This window comes from Cebidichthys violaceus, unplaced genomic scaffold (assembly GCF_023349555.1).
Source record: "Cebidichthys violaceus isolate CVI_PGR_0920_01 unplaced genomic scaffold, fCebVio1.0.p SCAF_48, whole genome shotgun sequence".
Classification (NCBI taxonomy): Eukaryota; Metazoa; Chordata; class Actinopteri; order Perciformes; family Stichaeidae; genus Cebidichthys; species Cebidichthys violaceus.
Window position 1 is genome coordinate 919,752 of NW_027176683.1, and position 15,983 is coordinate 935,734.

Genomic DNA, 15,983 nt, shown 5'->3' on the forward strand with positions numbered 1-15,983 from the left:
CCTCGACGACGTGCGGTCGCTGGATGATGACGACGATGGGACCAGCAGGAGGAGAGCGGAGTTCAGGCTAGTTTCTCTCCTCCTCATATGGCAGCAGCGTCGGTGAAATATCCGTTAGTGTGGCTGCTGTTGTTGCTCTTTGTCCGGCTGTCAGAGACAAACAACACCCGGTAAGACCTCCGGTCGAACTGTCGTTAACATAGCTGCTAATGTTAGCCATGCTAGCTGTTAGCATAGCTTAACAAATGAAAAGAAAAAGTGTGTCCAGGCTTTCGTTTTCCTTGTAAGGGTACACACACACACACACACACACACACACACACACACACACACACACCAGTAAATGCTGATAGAACTCAGCAGCTGTTGGTCAGCAGCATCCAGTGTTTGTCTAACGTTTAGAGTTCTTATCAGAGTTGTTGAGAAACTCTACAATGTTCACAAACCTTCAACGCACAACAAGACCTTTGGTCCTCTCATTTCACTGAACATACAAAGATCTAAGTTAAAGTCTGAATAAAGTCAACATGCAATTAAACTAGTAGATGTGTCACAGTAATGGCTTGTTATACTTGTACTGCGTTGTGATGATTTTAAAGGCTGATCTCAAATGTTTAAACTTCATGAGTCCTGTCGTCACGTGTTGGTTTCATTCTTTAAACTGATTGTTTATATAAACATGTTGCTGTAGTTCGTCTCTTTGGCCACGAGATGGCGCTGCTAGTCCAACAAAGCCTTAAAAACAAGTACAAATAAGATACATCTTTATTTATTCAGGGAGAAATCATTGTGATGAAGTATGAAGTGGGAATGAGTGGAAATAAAACAATAAAGATTATCAGTAAGATGCACAAACCAAATGTACACGATGTCTGAAATAAACAGGTTAACAGTCAGAATTAAAAATATACACACATATATACACATATATACATAAATATATATAAAGAGTTATCGGTGAGGATCATAGGAATGAAACGAGGTCTAGTTTCTATGATCCTCTCCGTTAACTGTTACAATACAAATTATGACACTTTTATGAAATAAAAACCAGTAACTTTAACAGTAAAGACACTATTTCAGACATGAAATACCTTATATTTAACACACACACACACACACACACACACACTACAGTTGTTACTTTCTCTTCATCTTGTTGTCCTCCTCGTAGAGTCTCTCTGGACGATGACGTCATGCTGCCGTACGCCCATGGCCACGCACACGGCCCCGCCCACTCCCACCGCCACGTCAGGGACTGCCAGCCCGCCGTCCACGGCAACTCCACCCACGAGAGCCGGCCCCCCTCCGGGAACCACGGCGGGCTGCCGGTGGCCGAGTCCAGGGTGTTCGTGTCGGACGTCCCGGGGAGCTCCAGACGGGTTTACGGTCAGTCCCGGCGAGATTAAGAATCACGTTGTTGACGTGTTGACTCTGGATCTGACCTTCTGTTTGACCAACCTCTGGTGATTGATCTGTCTGTGTATTTGTTTACCTCTCATCGCTCATACAGACATGAGAAGTGTTTGTGTAAAGTATGAGGGGAGGAGTCATGTCAGAACAAAGTGACAATAAACAACACGTTTCTTTAGATGTGCCGCCGCTTTGGTATTTTACTTCCTGTCCCTGAAAGCATCTCGTCTTTGCTCCCAGGTCACGTGACGGTGGTCCGCGACCCGCTGAGGACGGTGTCGGTGTTGGAGCCCGGCGGGCCGGGCGGCTGCGGGATGAAGCAGAGGGCCACGGTGGAGGAGACGGCCGGCAGCACCGCCGGGTGTCTGTACGCCCAGAACGCCGGCTTCTTCAACACCGAGACGCACGAGTGTCTGGGCAACGTGGTGAGCGACGGCCGGATGGTGAGGGACAGCGGGGGGGTGCAGAACGCCCAGTTTGGCATCAGGAGGGACGGCAGCCTGGTGTTTGGGTAAGAGAGAGGATAGGAGCCGTGAGGCCGAGTCCCAGTGTTAACCTGTCAATCAGCGTGTAGCCCCGCCCCTAAATCATCCCCTCTTTATGGTCTGTTTGACTCTAAATGGAGCATAATGTACTAAATGAACATCATGCTGTGTTGAAGAAGACTGTAAACTAGAGATTGAGACCATAAACTCATGTTTACAATGTTTACTGAGGGAATAAATCAAGAGAGAAGTAGAGTCATTTTAGACTAGACTTCTATACAACCAGAGGAGTCGCCCCCTGCTGGACACTAGAGAGAAGTAGAGTCATCTTAGACTAGACTTCTATACAACCAGCTGCATTCTCTCTAATGGCCACCAGGGGGCGACTCCTCTGGTGGCCATTAGGATAGCGCATCATTTGCATATTCAAACATACAATTTCAGAAAACTTGTAAAAGAAAAAATAATCATCTTAATGGCAGTAATCAACTGAATAGATATATTAAATATATATACAATATAAACACATCTGGTCTGGGCCTTACCAGGAGTCTTAAATAAAACCGTTTTATTAATAGCCTGACTGAGAACAGATGCCTGGTTGTATCGAGTGTTTGCTCTGTGTGTGTGTGTGTGTGTGTGTGTGTGTGTGTGTGTGTGTAAGTGTAAGAGAGAGGTGTTTACATGTTTCTTATTTAAGCTGCACAGACGTTGCGTCATGCAGGAATTCTACAGATTTCTGACCACAAACAAAACAAGTTAAATTGACATTTTTCCGTGGTTTAATGTGAGAATGTGTGTGTGTGTGTGTGTGTGTGTTGACCTCGTAGTAGCGTTATAAATATCCAGGTCCAGTAGAAAGCTCGACTACATATCAGTGATGTTATTAGCTCCTCCCTGATGTTTCACAACACCGTCCTGCTGTAAACACAGCTGGTTACCTTAAAAGTCGTGTCGGCTCAGGTGAGCGATAAGGAGGTCGAAAGTGAGCTTCCTGGAACGAGCTGAAGCTGTTGTGCAGAGGTCTACAGGTCAGACTGGGACCTTGTAACTGGTTGTAAACAGAGGAAACGTTAAAGCAGTAAGAAATAACGTGAAGAGGTCACAGAGTTCTGGAGCTGGAACCTGTGTCACTTTAAACATCTGGATTTGGGTTCAAGTTGTCAGAATGAGAGGCACAAAGATGCTTTTAAACTGACTGAATAATACCGTTTGTTTCTTTTTCTTTGTTGCTATTTTTTTTTATTATGTTTTATAATTATTTTTTAAATCGGAGGCTTATTTTTCCAATATGATGAATCCTAAGACTTCACCATGAGGTTCACAGTTAGATTTATGTTAAACATTTCAATAAAGTATTGGATGGATTGTGATACCATGGCGTAGCTCCTCCTCAGTCCAGATGTGGACACTTCTGTTCACTGGTTGCAAAAATCCAAGATGGTGACGGCCAAAATGCAGAACTCGAGGCTTCAAAATGTCCAAAGACCAACGGGTGACGTCCACTTCTGATATACAGACGTATCCATTTTTCACATTGTAATTCAGTCTGTTCTTTGCACACGACATCTATTGCTTTCATGGGGATGTTTCACCATTGATCACCAAAGTGATGCATCTTCAGGGGAACATGAACGTCTGAACCACATTTCATGGCAATCCATCAAATAGTTTTGTTTTTCACAACCAGTGAACAGGAAGTGACCACATCTGGACTGAGGAGGAGTGACATAGAGACACCGTATACGTCTCTGGTAGAGACCTGTCAATCAGCGTGTAGCCCCGCCCCTAAATCATCCCCTGCTTTATGGTCTGTTTGACTCTAAATGGAGCATAATGTACTAAATGAACATCATGCTGTATTGAAGAAGACTGTAAACTAGAGATTGAGACCATAAACTCATGTTTACAATGTTTACTGAGGGAATAAATCAAGAGAGAAGTAGAGTCATTTTAGACTAGACTTCTATACAACCAGAGGAGTCGCCCCCTGGTGGACACTAGAGAGAATGCAGCTTTAACATGAAGCAGAGGTTTCTCCTGCTGCAGAAACATTAATTGGTGGTAGACTGAGGAATGTTGAGGTCCTGATGATCTGTCTCCCCTCGTCGTCCCTCCAGGTATCTGTCCCAGGAAGACGTGTTGGACCAGTCCAACCCGTTTGTCCAGCTGGTCAGCGGTGTGGTGTGGCTGTTGAGGAACGGCGAGGTTTACATCAACCAGAGCCTGGAGGCCGAGTGTGACGAGACACAGGAGACGGGTACATTCACACTCACAGAGAAAACAACTAAACAGAGAAGGGTGTTTTAGTCCGGAAGAGTCGGCACGTTTTCTGTCCAATCAAACGCTACAGAAGATGAGCTTCTGATCAAAAGAGGGAAGAATTAATCAGGAAAATGAAATCTAGCGTTAAAGATGTTCAAGATGTTTTTAAGTGTCGTATGAAGTTCTTCTCCATAGTCAGAGAGTAAAGCAGTGATGGTGATGGGAGCAGCAGCTTTGTATATCAACAGGAGGAGAGCTAGTAACGTTAGCAGCACCGCTAACGGCTAACCAACGGAGGTTCACTTCAGTTACATTATGATGCCTTCAGGCTCTGCTCAGTGAACATGAGTACTGGCTGAAGGTAAATTCTAACGTTATGACAACTGTCCCTTTAAGATCAACCTGCTGCGCAACAGGTTTGTTTCAGTTGACCTGTAATTAAGTGTAACGACGTCTCGTCTCTGACCCGACTGACGCCACCAAATCAGTGGAACCAGAGTTCACGTCCAGTTATTATTTAACTGCATTATGCTCTTTATTGTTACACACACACACACACACACACACACACACACACACACACACACACACACACACACACACACACACGTTGTAAAAGTAAACAAAGGATTTGTTTTTCCCAGAACTCATCTGTCATTGTTTACATAATGTTGAAACTTGACCTCAGCTTTTTATAACCTCATGGCCGCTCTGTTTGAACCTCTGTAGAGACGGTCTGTCAACAACCATATTACTATATTATATTATTATATATACAGGTTTAATCTTGATTCATTACCTCAGTAAACATTGTAAACATGAGTTTATGGTCTCAATCTCTAGTTTCAAGTCTTCTTCAATACAGCATGATGTTCATTTAGTACATTATGGTCCATTTAGAGTCAAACAGACCATAAAGCAGGGGATGATTTAGGGGCAGGTTCGACTGAAGAGGTCTGAACTGTGATTTGTTCGTCCCGCATTATGTTCAGTACGGTCAGTACGTTCAGTACGGTCAATATGTTCAGTACGGTCAATATGTTCAGTATGGTCAATATATTCAGTACGGTCAATATGTTCAGTACGGTCAATATATTCAGTACGGTCAATATGTTCAGTACGGTCAATATATTCAGTACGGTCAATATGTTCAGTACGGTCAATATGTTCAGTACGGTCAATATATTCAGTACGGTCAATATATTCAGTACGGTCAATATGTTCAGTACGGTCAATATGTTCAGTACGGTCAATATATTCAGTACGGTCAATATGTTCAGTACGGTCAGTAAATTCAATACGTTCAATATGTTCAATATGTTCAGTACGTTCAGTACGTTTAATATGTTCAGTACATTCAGTATGTTTAATATGTTTAATATGTTCAGTATGTTTAATATGTTCAGTACGTTCAGTATGTTTAATATATTTATGTTTAATATGTTCAGTATGTTCAGTATGTTTAATATGTTTAATATGTTCAGTATGTTCAGTATGTTTAATATGTTCAGTATGTTTAGTACGTTAAGTATGTTTAATATGTTTAATATGTTCTGTACGTTCAGTTTGTTTAATATGTTTAATATGTTCTGTACGTTAAGTATGTTTAATATGTTTAATATGTTCAGTATGTTCAGTACGGTCAGCTCTTTTTTTTTTTTCTCGTACTTTCACAGGTAAATTCCGCACTTTTGTGGACGTGGTGTCGGCGAGGACGGCGGTGGGCCACGACGCCGAGGGCCACCTGGTCCTGTTTCACATCGACGGACAGACCGGAGTGAGGGGGTAACTGTCTCACACGCAGAAGTCATACTTTTAGTTTGTTCCATTCAGCTCTCAGTAAGTGGAGGAAAGAGAGCGCAGAGAAAACATATGATAAATTATTCCATTAACATAAAGTGACTCGCGGGTCGTTGAGTCAATACAAAGGTGGCCCCAATGGGAATTAAATATGCAGGGTTTGATTTTACATCACTGAACTAAACGTAGAGGAAACAAAGTGTATGCGCTCTGGATTGTCTTTATAACGACAGGAACACCAAAGACAAGACACTGAAGATGAAGATGGGTGTGGTGTAAACACGCTGTGCGCGGCTTATCAGAGCTCCTTAGGGGCGTCCGCTAGTAAATGTATGAGACAACGGGCCCCTGGGTATAGACATGCAAAGGGCCCCACCACCACCAGCAAGACACACAGACTCTATAGTTGTTTTGTCTCTCTTTGTAGTTGTTTTGTGTTGCTTTCTTGTTATTTTGTGTCTCTTTGTATTTATTTTGTCTTATAGTGGTTGTCTTGTGTCTCTTTGTGGTCATTTTGTGTCTCTTTGTAGTTGTTTTGTGTCTCTTTGTGGTCAATTGGTGTCTCTGTAGTTGTTTTGTGTTGCTTTTTTGTTATTTTGTGTCTCTTTGTATTTATTTTGTCTTATTGTGGTTGTCTTGTGTCTCTTTGTGGTAATTTTGTGTCTCTTTGTATTTATTTTGTCTTATTGTGGTTGTCTTGTGTCTCTTTGTGGTCATTTTGTGTCTCTTTGTAGTTGTTTTGTGTCTCTTTGTAGTTATTTTGTGTCTTATTGTGGTTGTCTTGTGTCTCTTTGTGGTCATTTTGTGTCTCTTTGTAGTTGTTTTGTGTCTTATTGTGGTTGTCTTGTGTCTCTTTGTGGTCATTTTGTGTCTCTTTGTAGTTGTTTTGTGTCTTATTGTGGTTGTTTTGTGTCTCTTTGTGGTCATTTTGTGTCTCTTTGTAGTTGTTTTGTGTCTTATTGTGGTTGTCTTGTGTCTCTTTGTGGTCATTTTGTGTCTCTTTGTAGTTGTTTTGTGTCTTATTATGGTTGTCTTGTGTCTCTTTGTGGTCATTTTGTGTCTCTTTGTAGTTGTTTTGTGTCTTATTGTGGTTGTTTTGTGTCTCTTTGTGGTCATTTTGTGTCTCTTTGTAGTTGTTTTGTGTCTTATTATGGTTGTTTTGTGTTGCTTTTTTGTTATCTTGCATCTCTTTGTGGTGATTTTATGTGTCTTCGTGGTCGGTACATATGTCTCATTAAGTGACATTTTGTAGGTGACATTTCGGGCCCCCATCCATAAATCCACCCCTGAGTAGATGTATTGAATACTTCTTGAATAGATAACAAGAGAGAGACGGAGGTGAAGGAGAAACAGCAGAAGAGGGAGGTGCCAGAGAATCTAAACAGCCTGTAATGGTGAAAGTGATAAACGAGGGGGCGGTAAAAGGGCTCTGTTGACCTCTGACAGAGTTTGATTTGTGAGATGAACTAATACACTAACAGGCTCACGTCACCTGGAACCCACTCAGACCTCTCCACCGATCGGATGTATTGATCTGACCCCTCGGTGCAGCAACGCTGAAGATGAATGTGTTGCTGTGAATGGTGTGACCTCGAGGAGCACGGACACGTTCGCTGTCCGTCTGAACATCTCAACTCGATATCAGACCCGCTCAATGAACCGTGTAACGGTCAGAACACAAGGACCTCCCGCTCACCGCCTCTCATGAATAACAGCAGCCTCACCAGTGGTTCACACAATACTTTATTTATCAACAGCTCCGACTCCATTGTGCCAAAAACTAAAACTCTAAACATCCTAAATGTATTTGAGTCGTAGTTTTCTCAAAGTGCATTGAAACCCATTGAAATGTATACTCATGTGACTTTAAATAATTAGATTTTAATTCATTGAATGTATATGTAATATATAGATAGAAGCTCCTTCTATGTGAGTAACTGAAGGTCATAAAGACCTGTAAGTTCTTACTGTTTAATCTCGAGAGTTTTCTGCCATCTAATGAAAATAGAAACGAGCACAATTAACTATTTGGTATCTATGAGCTCAAAATAAGTTGAGTATTAAAGATATGCACACGTATGAAGTGTAAGACATATATATATATATATATATATATATATATATATATATATATATATATTTTTCATGTGGAAGATATTTAATAAACACAATTTTAGTGTTTTTTTTCCCCCTAATTTTTCCTAAGAATCCAGATAAAAGTGTGATTCATCATGTAATCTAAACATTCAGTATTGCACTGTTGGATACTCGGCTCATGTGATAGTTGTCTAGGTGTTGATGTCTCGGCGTGTGCGTCCTGCTGTTGTGTGTCTGTGCAGCATGACTCTGTGGGAGGTGGCCGAGTCTCTGAAGAGCTACGGGGTCGTCAACGCCATCAACCTGGACGGAGGCGGGTCCTCCACCTACGTGGCTGACGGCTCATTGGCCAGCTACCCCTCGGATCACTGGTGAGCCAATGAGACTCTTTCATACGCGTCGTCGGGGCCGATCGCCGCACAATGCATGCTGGGTAGATTTGTGTCCGACTTGATTCCCGTCTTGCTCCGACGTCGTGAACGCGTGGTCGACGATGACCTCGCGCAGATTTTAGAGCCGGTTACGCTCCATCGACTGCGTGACCCAATGCATGATGGGAAACGCCTGGTCGTCTCCTGATCAAAGAGCCGATTGGCTCTATAAAGCCCTCTTCCCCTCTTCCCCTCTTCCCCTCAGTAAATCCGACAGCAGGTGGCGCTGTGCTCGGCCCGTCTCCACCGTCTTGTGCGTTCACCGGCGGCGCTGCCAGCCGGCGGACTGCAGCAGGCACGGAGACTGCGAGGACGGACGCTGTCGCTGCCGGGAGGGCTGGCGGGGCGCCGGCTGCGACTCTCTGGTGTGTCGGCCGCCGGCCTGCGGTCGACACGGCGTCTGCACCGCCGGTAAGTGAGGAGGAGGAGGAGGAGGAGGAGGAGGAGAGAAAACATTTTACCACTTCGTCTGTTTGTTTCTCCTAAATTCACCAAAAGTTACCATTACATAATGCCTCATTTGCATATTTAAGAAAGCTTGTAAGACAAAAAGAATCGTCTTAATGTGACTAATGAACGGGTGAAGTTTCATGTTGATGTCTATCAGTTAAATATTTGTCAATGTTAATCTGTTTCATGTCTTTTTGTTTGTGTTGTAGATGGTTGTGTCTGTGATGCTGGATGGAGAGGAAAGAACTGTAGCCAAGGTACACACTCACTCACTCACTCACTCACTCACTCACTCACTCACTCACTCACTCACTCACTCACTCACTCACTCACCGTTAACGGGGTTGCAGGAGCCGCCGTTGACTCACTCACTCACTCACTCACACACACACACACACACGGGGCCACTGTGGATAAGTGGAGAGCAGGGTCGTCCTTCAATCAGAGGATCGGCGGTTCGATCCCCAAAACTTAACTTAACCCCAAAATGTGCTCCCGTAGCTGAGCCCACGGTGTGTGAGTGTGATAGAACGTGATAGGCAGGTGTCACTTAGCCCCGCCCATCAGTGTGTGAACGATGACAAGCAGTGTGAAAGTGCTTTGAGTGGTCGGAAAGACTAGAAAGGTGTGATACCAGTACAAGTCCATTTACCATTTACACACACTAGCCCATAACCTGACCCTCACCCTGTAGATGCAGCCTCCCCCCTCTTTTGTTGTCATTGACCCCCCCCCCCTTCTCATTGACAGAGTGCCTGCCGGGTTTCTTTGGTGACGGGTGCAACCAAACCTGCTCCTGCGTCAACGGCGGCTCCTGCGACCCCGTTAACGGACGCTGCACCTGCACCTCCGGGTTTCACGGCGCCGCCTGTGAACGAGGTAGAACCACCGACCTGGAAAGTGTGATGATTCTGAATCCTGACGTGGATTCAAAGTGTGTAAAGTGTGTAAAGTGTGTGTGTGTGTGTGTGTGTGTGTGTGTGTGTGTGTGTGTGTGTGTGTGTGTGTGTGTGTGTGTGTCTCAGTGTGTCCTCTGGGCTTCTACGGTCCGTCCTGCGCTCGGGAGTGTCGCTGTGACGACCAGTGTCCATGTGACCCGCAGACAGGAAGCTGTAACACCACGCTGAGAGGAGAGACCAACCACACCTTATACAGAGGTACACACACACACACACACACACGCTCTGTAGGTGAACTGCAGGGGGTCCAGGAGAGGGTCGGTGAGGGTTGTGAGGTGGGACAGGGTCAGGGCGACGGGCCTGCAGTCGTTCAGTCCTGTGGCTCTTGGGTGTTTTGGGGGGACGGGGATGATGGTGGAGGCCTTGAAGCAGGTTGGTACCTATCATGTCTCCATGGAGGTGTTGAAGATGTCTGTGAACACCAGAGACAGCTGATCAGCACCGTGCTTCACTGTGGAGGGGGAGACAGAGCCGGCTGCTTTAGCGGGGGTTCTGTCTTCTAAACAGCCTGTTGACGTCCATCTCCAGAATAGAGAGTTTTCATTGTGGTGGGGGAGGGGAGCGGAGGGGAAGGAGGGAGGGGGGGGGAGGGGGGTCGAGAGGCACGGCCCCCTGCTGAGCTGGTGGAGGGGGGTCACGGGGGAGGGGGTCAGGACCATCCCATTGTCCTTTAAAGCGACAGTAACACTAGTTGAGCTTGTTTGCCAGGTGGGGTTTTTCGTATTGTGTTGGTGTGAGGCTCAGAGACGGTGGAGTCCGTACGATGTTTAACAGCCAGCAGCTTCAGACACGAGAGACGATCACCAAATTATTACATTATTTCATAAATGTTGATGTGTGTGTGTGTGTATATGTGTGTGTATATATATATATATATATATATATATATATATATATATATAGCAACAAAGTCACGCCAAAAAGTCTGCTGGATCCGGTTTACAATGAAAAAGTATTTAATAATTCACAGAAGCTGAAAGACAGTTACAAACTGCCCCCCCCCCCCCCCCCCCTCCCCAACCGGCCGACAAAACAATGTTTTTATACCAGAAAGTCAGTAGTTTACTTTCAAAAGTCCATTCCCAGCTTTGTGATTGGCTGAAATCCGATTGTCTCCTCCTGTCCTCTGACAATGCTCTCCATTGTTCTAAGTGATCCGCATAATGTCTGAATAGTGTCCTCTGGTCCGCCTTGTCCTCCTCCTCTGAACACAGCATGAACCCGACCCCCACGCTTCCTCAGGGCTGTCTTCATCTACATCTCTGCTTGATCAATACATCTCCTTCCCCCACTGTTCACACCTCACATTCCTGAAGTCGGCTCACCAAACTCATCTCATTACCATTCAGTTGTTTTCAGATCTGAAAAGCTTCTCTCAAAGGTCTCTCTCTTTCCCTCAAAACATTCACTACCTGTATTTTATAGTTTGATACATAGGATGATTATAACACTATTGATTATTGAACACTATTATGATTTAACACTTCTTCAAACAAACATGTTATAACGTTATATCCACCACTAGGAGTGATTATTAAACACACTTTAAATTCTTCACAATCTCTGTCTGCTGTTTTAAAAATGTGTGACACAAAAAATGAAGACTTTACTGATGATAACATACATTATTAACTGGTCCTTCTTCTTCTTCTCCTTCTCCTTCTTCTCCTCCTCCTTCTTCTCCTCTTTCTTCTTCTCCTCCTCCTCCTCCTCCTCCTCCTCCTCCTCCTCCTCCTCCTTCTTCTCCTTCGTCTTCTTTTCCTTCGTCTTCTTCTCCTTCGTCTTCTTCTCCTTCTTCTTCTTCTCCTCCTTCTTCTCCTTCTTCTTCTCCTTCTCCTCCTTCTTCTCCTTCTTCTCCTTCTTCTTCTTCTCCTTCGTCTTCTTCTCCTTCTTCTTCTTCTCCTCCTTCTTCTCCTTCTTCTTCTTCTCCTTCTTCTTCTTCTCCTCTTCCTTCTCCTCCACAGCTGGACATTGTCTGGCGGAACAGATGTTTACACGTTGGAGACGAGATGAAGAAGCTCACAGAGAGCAGCCTCATCTGACAGAGTAAGTGTCACAGCTCACCTCACCTCCTCACCTCACCTCCTCTCTGTACATCGTTCACGTTCTAATAAACCTTCACCTCCAGAATCAGCTCACAGTTCAGCCTGTGAGGAGAAACAGGGAGGTTTATCTCTCTATTTTCTTCACGTAATCTCTGCTCTTCATTCGTCCAGCTGCTCACCTTTCACATGCAAGTCAGGAATTGTTAGCCGTTGCCAATCCCTTTGTTGAAGGGGGACACAAGATGGAGGAGACGGATTTGTGTTTTTTAACCCTTATACGACCAAAAAGAGGGAAACATTTGAATGAAAAGCAGTCGCTGTTGGTCTTAGTGGTGAGACAACAGAGAGTTAAAGTTAACCGTATTCTAAACATTGATTTAAAACTGTTACCAGCATCAACATGTCTGGTTGTTTCATGTTCGGTGGTCAGAAATAGACTGTTTCTACAGGATCAGAGCTCCAGGTGTTAAGTTTAACGGGTGACCGTGTTAAGTTGTGACTTTCAGCTGAGCGTGTCCGTGGTTCCTCGTGATAACCTATGTGGTTAGCGTGGATAATAAAAACAGACGAGTCTCTATTTTTAAGATTGATTGAAGGCTTTTATGAGTCTATATGAAGCGGACGTAGTCTTCGTGACGGATGTTTTGAAGCCTCGAGTTCGGCATTTTGACCGTCGCCATCTTGGTTTTTTGCAACCAGTGAACAAGAAGTGACCATATCTGGACTGAGGAGGAGTGATGTAGAGACCTGTCAATCAGCGTGTAGCCCCGCCCCTAAATCATCCCTTCTTTATGGTCTGTTTGACTCTAAATGGAGCATAATGTACTAAATGAACATCATGCTGTATTGAAGAAGACTGTAAACTAGAGATTGAGACCATAAACTCATGTTTACAATGTTTACTGAGGGAATAAATCAAGAGAGAAGTAGAGTCATTTTAGACTAGACTTCTATACAACCAGAGGAGTCGCCCCCTGCTGGACACTAGAGAGAACGCAGCATTAACATTTTTAGAACCTTCTTCTTTGTCCTCGTCAACGTTCTTCATTCTTTGAATGTTTTAAAGCTAAAATTCTGTCCTGATCTTACACCTTTTAAAAGATTCTGAATATTGACTAAAGAATGTCAGTTAATGTAACGTGTCGTTAGCTCAATAGCATAGCATCGTGTACCCGATGCTTCATCTTTTTACTTGACTTGATTATTGTTCTTCAGCTTGTTTCTGTATTTCCTGAAAATCGTACATTAGCAACTCTTGTCTCTTCTTCTTCTTCTTCTTCTTCTTCTTCTTCTTTTCTTACTTTCAGACAAAGACAACTAGGTGTGCTGCTTGTGTGCAAAGACAAAGTCAGTAACAAATGAAATGCATCATTAAATATTCATGTCGATGCGCTCAAACGTGACTTTTTTTGCTCTTGAGACATTTGTTTGGTCTTGATTTGTAGACATAAGTGTGTTAACATTCATTTACACAATACAACCAGCTTACAGCAGCTTTCTGCAGTCGTCTGATTTATTCAATTGCATGTATTAGATTCTCTTATATACCTTTAACTGTGTGTCTAATCAGCTTCATTAAATGTGCAAAACAATGACTTAAGACAAGGAAAGTGACACCAACAGCTTCTAATGATTCCAGCTTCTTAAACTGGACAGCGTGATGCTTTCTAACAGTCAAAATGTATTTAAACAGATGTTATCGTTACCAAAACATGCAGTTTTTATCTATCAAAATATTCTGCTTCAATACAGATTTGTTGGCGTTTAGCTTTTCAAAAACGTAACATTTTACGATAGTAAATCAAATATCTTTAGGTTTTGGACCGCCGTCTGTCACATAAAACAAACAACCTTAAGATGTCACAGATGGGAAATTATATTGAATATATTACTCTATATGCGGACATTTGATGAGCTAATTTTTAAGGTAAATTAATTAAATTAAATTATAATGAAAATAATATTGGATCCGAATAGTTTGAAGCTTCGTTCTAAATGTTGACATTCAATTCTAAATCCACATTAAAACTTCTATTTTGCATGTCTGTTGTTTGTGTTTTAGTATTTCTGCACAGTTACAGATAAAGTTTATTATTATTATTATACTATTTGTGGAAATAGATTCCAGTGGTGGCTGCGCAGGATTGTTTTTCGACTCGTGTGATTTAAACATTTCCAATAACTCCAGAGTCTCGTAGAGTCCAAAAGTCAAAGTTTATGTAAAATAAGATAGATGTAATAATTTCCAAATTTCCCAAGATGTTAAATATTCTGCTTCAATCCAGATTTGTTGGCGTTTAGCCTTTAAAACAACATTTTCACTGCGGTCAAGCAGCTGTTAGCTTCACTCAAATGAAGGCGCCGTGTGTATTGACGGGCGTTCTCGCAGCAATCTAACAGCACCATGACTCCCGTTCAATGAGCCGCAGTAACCTCACTAGAAGCTTCTAGTCTGACCCCGGCCGTCTCTCCTCAGGCGTACCTGGCTGATGATCACCTTCAGCCTGTCCTCTCTGCTGGCAGCCAGCCTGCTGCTTCACCTGGTCCGGGCGCGTCGCGGCTCGGCGGCCGCTCGCTTCACCGAACGCCGAGACTTCTCCTACGTCCCGCTGAACCGCATCAACGGAGGAGCGGACGCAGACGGAGGGAAATCCGGTATTGCGTCGGACGACTCGGACTCTCAGGATGAAATCTGGTCCCCGGGGTCGTAGATGTCGGGAGGGCCGACGGGGGGGCGAGTGAGGCTTGATTTAAACTTCTAAACTTGTCCAAAAAAACCCTCTTTTTGGAAGGAAAAGGAAGCTTAACTGACATCAAGCTGGTCAGATGTTTGCCACCACAGCTCCAGGTAGGACGAGCTTTTCCACTTTTGACCTGTTGAACTTAAGTGCTGAAGTGAGACTCGTTGTCCACCTATCTTTGAGCTTCATCGGGTGTTTTCTGGTTAATCACCATGAACCCTGAAAAGAATGCCATGTCATCCTAATCACAGAAGTAGCGAGTGAGAACAATAGCGACATTACAATCGATGCAATTACTTTAATATCCACGATCATTCCATTAGAGATGGTGAAAGGTTATAGTTCACCACTCTAGCAGCCTAGTTAATGGACGTTATCGCTGCATTTTGGGACCTTTTATAGATATTATAAGTATATTTAGTTGGTTTATCGTGTCAACAAAAGTAAATGTCTCGCTGAAAACTACTTAAAAATGCCAACAACATCCATTTAAGTGTGCACTATATTTGAACTCAAGCTGTTATTTAAACTCTCTTCAAAGAGGCTTAATAGAATAGTCCTTACAGCTATTTAATTCCTTATACAGCTTATTATTTAATTCTTAGTTATTAATTCCACATGAGTGCCATTGATTCACCTAAATGATTAGAAACCAGCTCCATGGTGCCGGTTCTCCAGGATCACCGGTGTTAAACTCACTTTAGAGTTAGGTTGAACTTCACGATGACATTTTCAGCTTTGAACTTTGACCATGAAAACAAACTGTTACTGAGGGGTTTTAAGATGTTGTGTCAAAATGCACTGAGCTCCATCTGAATGTAAAGCGACTCTGAGCTTAATGCGCTCGTTCGTATCGGAGAGAATAATAAAGAAGCACAATTTTCTTCAAGATGCCACGAATGTTTGATCTTTCTTTGATTCAAACTTTATCAAGATTTCTTACTGCGTGAAAGTCGTTCTTTATCACGTCATTTGTAAATGTCACCAAACTCCTCATATGTGATTAACAGGTTATGTTTGTCCCTGTTTTAAACACATGAATAAATGTATTTTTTGACCACTAAAATATGAATCCATCCTGTTGTTTTTTCAGTGTCTTGGCTTTTAAACTCCAGTCATAGAAACAGATTTTTCTGCTATGAGAGAATCCATTTTGATAAACTGCTACTGTTAGAATTTACAATTTAAGAAAAGTCTGTTGCCATCTTATTCTTTTTTACCCTTAGATCCTCGTCATGTGTGGGTGGGGAATTGCTAACTTAGCATGTCAGCATGCTAACAGGTGTCATGTTAGCAG

At 43.2% G+C, this 15,983-nt stretch overlaps 1 protein-coding gene across 2 annotated transcripts; it reads left to right on the plus strand.

Moving 5' to 3' along the window:
* Positions 1-25: 25 nt before the first annotated feature.
* Positions 26-15,752, plus strand: LOC137887089 (N-acetylglucosamine-1-phosphodiester alpha-N-acetylglucosaminidase-like). 2 transcript variants are annotated; one of them, XM_068729869.1, is made up of 13 exons: positions 26-170; positions 1,175-1,389; positions 1,654-1,924; positions 4,019-4,158; positions 5,840-5,948; positions 8,303-8,431; positions 8,697-8,902; positions 9,151-9,198; positions 9,692-9,820; positions 9,967-10,098; positions 11,865-11,946; positions 13,253-13,292; positions 14,422-15,752. In XM_068729869.1, exons 1-13 carry the CDS (start codon positions 88-90, stop codon positions 14,632-14,634), a joined length of 1,797 nt encoding a protein of 598 aa, XP_068585970.1. In that variant the 5' UTR covers positions 26-87; the 3' UTR covers positions 14,635-15,752. The 2 variants fall into 2 exon arrangements, with proteins under 2 accessions (XP_068585970.1, XP_068585971.1); XM_068729870.1 differs by lacking the exon at positions 13,253-13,292.
* Positions 15,753-15,983: the final 231 nt, after the last annotated feature.